Below are 6,217 nucleotides of genomic sequence, written 5' to 3'. Positions count from 1 at the left end.
ACAGTAAAACTGAGTAAGATGAACATTAGGCCCTAGGGTCCTTCATTAATTTTCTCCTAGAAGAAGAAAAAGAAGAAAGACCATTACCTTCATTATTATGACCACTGACCTCTTCAGAAAAATCTTCAAGTATTACAAGCTGTCAAGCTTATGGTTTTGGATGCAGGTTTTCCAAAATTCTAATTTTGTTTGAAAGCTCAAATTTTATTATTGGTGACAAATATTGTCAGTTGTTTTCCTTGAAGGCTTACTTAATTCATTTTTAAGAAAACATCTGCCAAATACCCAAGTCTGAAAAACCATAGTTTGTCTGCTACTCATTTGTCAAGTAAAAATGATGTTCCATGAAAAAAGCAACGAATTCAGTGCACAACTCAAATGACTGTGCAAATATTTTCCCTCAAAACAACCATTGCACTAAGCTGTGCTGCAGAAGTGCTTTGTGCGTACTTCTGTTTCATCAACACAAAATATTAAAAAGACATGCACCCAAGCATCGGGATTCAACAAAATTTTATAATTTTATTGTAAATAAGGATTCCATTAAAGACATTTAAAAATGAAACCGGATTTTCAAAAAATTGAACATGTGGCTGTAAAGAATATAATCACTACTAGTATAGTTTGGGGACACTGCCTTGATCCATGCTAAGGCACCAGCTGTTTTACTCATCATTGCTTTTGCATCAACAGTCCAAATGTCAATTCAGTGAAAATGGCAAATAACATGTTGATATTGTTTTGAAAATAGTTTTGACCTTACAGTTTCAGAGACCTGCAGTAGTCCATGGACTAGCCATTGAGAACCACTACTATACAATATAATTCCAATTCTATGTAAAAATACAGAGATGTACATAATAAACACTGAAAGAATTTTCACCCAGGTTTAATCGTGTGAACCTTTTTGACTGATGCCACAGGTCTTTACATATGGTGACTGTCTTTTCATACCAATATAGAAGTTTATCGCAATTTTTTGAAGTTTATTTTTCAATTGACAAGTAAAAATTGTATATATTTATGGGGTACAACATGATGTTTTGATTTTATATATAATTGTACATTGTGGAGTGTCTAAATCAAGCTAATTAACGTATGCATTACCTCATATAGTTATTTTTTCATTGTTACCACACATAAAATCTATTCTCTTAACAATTTTCAAGTATACAATATACTGTTATTAACTATAGTCACCATGATGTACAATAGATCCCTTAGTTTTCAATAGCTGTATAATATTGTACCACATGAACATACCATCTATTGTTTAGCCAGTTCCATAGTGTTAGACATTTAAGTTGCTTCTAGTTTTTCTCTCTTGGAAACATTGCTGAAATAAACAGCCTTGTATGTTCCTCTGTGTACAATTATTTGATTATTTCCTTAGGAAGAAAAATCGTACAAGTGGAATGCTTGGCTAAAGGGCAGGTGCATCTTTAAAGCTTCTTATGGATATTACCAAATTGATCTCCAGATAAGCTGTACCAATATGTAATACCAATGTATACTTTTTCTGTATGCCCCCTCCCAGGAGTGCCTATTTCTATCCCTGCCATAGATTACCATACACTTGCACAAAAATGATTTTGGGAGGGACGTCAAGAAAGCAAGCCGAGTTTGGAAAAACTTCTGGTACCCCTTTCATTTTATTTTTTCGTTGCTCCAGTGGGCCAGGAAGAGAAGGAAAGAAGGTACATCTGCTCTTAAGTGAATTCAGGGTGGGGGTGTTGGCTCTCATAAAGGCCTCACCATTGCCCCTCTTCTAAAAGAAGGGGGACCTAGACCTCTAACCCTAGGAAACAAACCACTGCTTTGCACCAAGAGTCATTCTTTCTGCCACACTGCTTTTTTTTTTTTCATCATTCCAAATGGTAACTACCTTTGTCACTACACTGTCCCCACAGTTGCCCAAGAAAGAGGCTGTCAGGGCCTGCAGGGGGTCATACAATCCTCCCTCTTTGTTGACCCACAGCCAAATGTCAGGCAGTGGATGTTGGTCTTTTTTTGTTTTGTTTTTTTATGAGTCTTTTATTACCACTATACCTTAACTGTTCCTTTAGTGACTGCCCATTTCACCCTTCATCATCTCATGCTTGGTTTATTGTAACTTTCTAACAAACGTCCTCCTTTTCAATCTCTACACCGAACCCAATCCCAGCTCTAATCCATCTTGCACATTGCCACCAGGTTACTTTTCCTCTTGTCACAAATGTCCAGTGACTCCCAGAATATGACAGAATAACATTTGAATATCTCAGCTTGCAATTCAGAATCTTCCTTCAACTTTCCTAACCCTAAATTGCCACCTTTATCTCTCACCACTCATCTTATTGCTTCCATTCCAGGCAAACTGGCTTCATTCCTATCACAGGAACAGATATGCCACCTCCATGCCTTCCTTCAATCTATATTTCCCTCCTGGAATGCCCTTCTAAGCTGTCCTTCAGGGCCAAGCTTAAGTGTGCTCTTTCTCATTGAAGCTTTCTCAACAACCTGTGCTTCATTTAATCAGACAGCATATATTAGACATTGAGCATATAATTGGGTACTGTTTCCCTTTGTACATATTTACCTTATCTCTCCAGCTAGATTTTCAATTCAAGAATGAGAACAATTTTTGTCAGTTGAAACATACAACTTTATTGATGATACACAAATGAAGTCTTTGGTGGATAAATTCAAGTCAAAACAATAGAAGAGTAGGCCATTCATAATGGACAGGTTCACTATCAATTCACATAGAGGAACCAGTAAAAATATTTCCACCCAAGCAGCACGATTAAAGTCACAAATGTGTTTTCAGTACAAGAGGACTATTTGGTATTCATAAAATGGTTCAGCTTAAAGCTGGTGACTGTCACAGATAACATCACTCTGGATGATACATTATTCATAACTGGCAGCTGAAAGGATCCCTTTACTATATGAACAAGTGGAAAAGCAGTAACCTTCAATTTTCAATGCTTCCAGACTGCAAAACCAAGAAATTTCTTTGTCTTTTGAAAGCACATATACAATCAGAATTTGTTCACTAGCTTTATAACTTTCACTTTCACCAAGAGGTCATGGTGATTTGCTAAGGCTCGAATTTTCTTAACACACACTCCAGACGTAGTGCATAAGTAAAAAAGGGAACCCTTATTGAATTCTCTGTAGTTGAACACTTCTGCTCTGAGATTGTCATAGATGATCTCAAACAGAGTAAGAGCATTAATAAGAATTTCTGATTCCACATAAGAATTATAGAGGGAACTAAATGATGGTGGCACTTGGGTACTGAGAAGTTTTTTTAGCATATCTGGATTTTCAGCAAAATTCGATAGTATTTTCAAAATCTCAACCTTGATCTTCCCACCTCCCTGAGATAACAAACGGAAAAAGTTTGCAATGGAATTGACAAGCAGGTGCTGGTAGTCATTGGTAATAGTCATGTTTGTTAAAAATTTTAGTCCAACTACCTGTACTGCTGAGTTCAGGTTAGAGGCCATGATATCATCCATCACTTTATTCATGTATACCTGAAGCCGGCCCTGATTTTCATAATTTTCACTCAGGTTATTCATGGCCATTAAGGCTTTTTCCTTAATGTGGGGATCGGTTTTGTTGATCATGTTTGCAATAATTGGGAGCCCTCCCAATTTGCGGATGGTCTCCTGGTTGCATGAGTAATTGGCATTGTTGCTCAGGGTGAGCAAAGCTACCTGCTGGATGAAAGGATCATCCGATTTCTGAAGCAAGGCAAGGACTTTCCTGAGATCTCGGACACCCAGAATCTCATCAATTTCATAAGGAAAGGGACGCTTCTGCACGGGAACAGGTCTTTTTCCCTTTCCTCTGCGCTGGGTCTCAGGCTCAGAGTCTGAATCTGACTCTGTGTCAGTCCACCCGGACTCCCCTTCCTCAGAATCAGGGATCTCTGCCAGGAAAGCCTGTCCCCCATTAGCGGAGGCTGCAGCAGCTGCTGCAGCCCCATCCCCAGGGCGGAAGCCCATCCCCAGTTCGTCTACTTCAACCTTGCTTTTCTTGCCCTTGCCCTTGCCCCCATTCCGGGACTTGGTTCCACCCTTGGCCCCACCTTTGGGTACAGCTCCAGTCGCTGACCCGGCCTTAGGTATAGCTCCGGTGTGAGCCCCAGGGGTCGCTTTCTTGGCGGCTGCCGTTGCAGGAGCTGCCGCTGGTCTAGGGGAGCCTGACGTCCCAGGAGCCTCTGCAGCCCCAGTGGGCGCCGCCGCCCCAGTAGGCGTTGCGGGCACTGGAGCCTCGGCCACCTCGGTAGTAGGCGCTGCCACCCCGGGGGCCTCGGCCGCCTCGGTAGGCGCTACAACCCCAGGGGCCTCCACCACCTCGGTGTGTGCTGCCGCTTCGGGAGGCGTCCCGGAAGGTGTTGCTGCCCCGGGAGCCTCCGCTGTGCTGGGGGTTTCTGCCACTTTGGGAGTCCCTGCTATTGATGGGGACTCTGCAGCCGTGGGAGCCTCTGCCACTCCAGGAGGTGGTGTCATTGCAGAAGCCGCTACAGCCCCGACTACTGATTCGGTCTTGGACCCAACCCCGGCCCCATCTGCCTCCTGGGCCTGACTACTTGTCCCACTCTGAATCTCAGCACTGGATGCAGCTGGGACCACTGCCTCAGCTCCAGCTGTGTCTAGAGCAGGGGCTTCATCCTGGGTCCTATCCTCTGCCCCAGCGAGGACTGGGGTTGGGGGACTGAATCCCGGCCCAAGGTCGATTGTGAATCCGGCCCTTAGCCCAGCTCTAGCCCTGGCTCCAGTCCCAGCCACAGCCCGGTTCTTGGGCTTGGCCTGTCTCTTTTTCGTCTGGTCTCTTCCTCTGGTGTATTTGTAGACACAGTACCAGGCACCAGCACCGATCACTATCCCTGCAGCTACGCAGCCAGCATCCCGAACGCGGCTCATGGTGCAGCTGGGGTGATTCTCTGATCCAGGGTGTGGAACTGGCTTGTCCAAAGCGGGATGCGTGCACGTCCCGGCGAAGGTTTTCAGGTCAGGCTCGCAAGTTCTGCGGAGGCCGCAAGCTGAGCAGGACCTAGGAGTAAAGGATAGAAATAAGGCTTAGGGCTCTGGTTCACTTCGTGTCTAACCAAGCCTACTTCGAGGAGAGTTTGAAGACACAATGCTTGACAGGCGGGCTAGCACCCAGACACAGGTGCCAAGGCCTGCATTTGCTGATTTAGAGACCTGATCTATCGATCGATGTTTTCTATATCTTCAACCTTGGCCTGCCCTACCAATATCAATACCTACAATTCCCCAGCACCTAAATGGGGGGATGAGAGGCAGTATGGAAGGCGGGCAAGCTGGGGGGGTGGGGGGTGGGGAACAGTAGAGACCTCAGATTCTGCTCTGATGCTCCCACCTCCACCACAAGGTCCCTAGATGGTGCTCATGCACATACTAACCTCCTGGGATCAAGAGCAGTTTGGGCGCCTGAACAGAGAGCCGAAAAGGCAGACAGACCTGCGGACAGATCACGGAAAGGGTGTTTTCGAGCCTTTGTTGGACAGATTAGGGTTCCTTTCTTGATTTGAACCCCTGTGGGTCAAAAGTTTCCCCCTCTCAGGGCTCCTCTTTTTCTCTCTATCCTTTCTTCCTCAAACTATTAACTAAGAAGGCGGATGCCACGCCTCTTTCTCTGCACCAGAAAGGACAGGCCGGGGCAACGGTGTCTTTTAGAGAGAGAGAGAAGATGCTGGAGGAGGAGCCTCTGGTCCCAGACTCTGCTCTGGTTTCTGCCACATCCACGCCAGTGGTCCCCAGACAGTTCCCACCCCCAACACTGACCTCCAAGGATTCAGGGCTGTTTTTCTTTCCTTCAGTTCAGTTGGAGCTTCATCCTAAGGACAGATCGAAGGGCAGAAATACAGACTGCAGACGTTGGAGACTGAGAGCCTGGTGGATGGATCAGCATCCAGGACAAGAGTCCCAGTAATTGCCTTTTAGTATTCGCGTACTCTCAATTCCCTCAACTCCTCTCTCCCGTCCCCTCCCACCCCACTCCCCCCTCCCGCGCAGGCTCCCCAGGCACTCAGCCCCTCCTTCCACTCTGTCCCGCCCCCGTCCGCCATTTCTCCGGGACACACCGCCACACCCCTTCTTCTGCACCGAAGCGGGAGGGGGCGGGGCGAGGGTGCAGCGAAAGCTGGATGAGACGCGGCATGGGGGATTCCTGCCAAACAAGCCAGTGTCCCCCTGCC

The 6,217-nt window shown here is 45.7% G+C and overlaps 1 protein-coding gene across 2 annotated transcripts in view; it reads right to left on the bottom strand.

Moving 5' to 3' along the window:
• Nucleotides 1-2,620: 2,620 nt before the first annotated feature.
• Nucleotides 2,621-6,217, bottom strand: part of ARMCX2 (armadillo repeat containing, X-linked 2) — a 4,577-nt gene continuing 980 nt past the window's right edge. The window contains exons 1-3 of one of the 2 annotated variants that reach the window (XM_008587510.1): nt 5,805-5,828; nt 5,423-5,480; nt 2,621-5,049 (exon numbers count right to left, since the gene is read on the bottom strand). In XM_008587510.1, the coding sequence (XP_008585732.1) occupies nt 3,024-4,919 (1,896 nt within the window). In that variant the 5' untranslated portion in view covers nt 4,920-5,049; nt 5,423-5,480; nt 5,805-5,828 and the 3' untranslated portion in view covers nt 2,621-3,023. Of the gene's footprint in view, nt 5,050-5,422; nt 5,481-5,804; nt 5,858-6,217 lie in introns of those variants that run through there. The other variant, XM_008587509.1, reaches the window with a different exon arrangement.

This window comes from Galeopterus variegatus, unplaced genomic scaffold (assembly GCF_000696425.1).
Source record: "Galeopterus variegatus unplaced genomic scaffold, G_variegatus-3.0.2 Scaffold4408, whole genome shotgun sequence".
NCBI lineage: Eukaryota > Metazoa > Chordata > Mammalia > Dermoptera > Cynocephalidae > Galeopterus > Galeopterus variegatus.
This window is presented reverse-complemented; position numbering and strand designations above follow the sequence as displayed.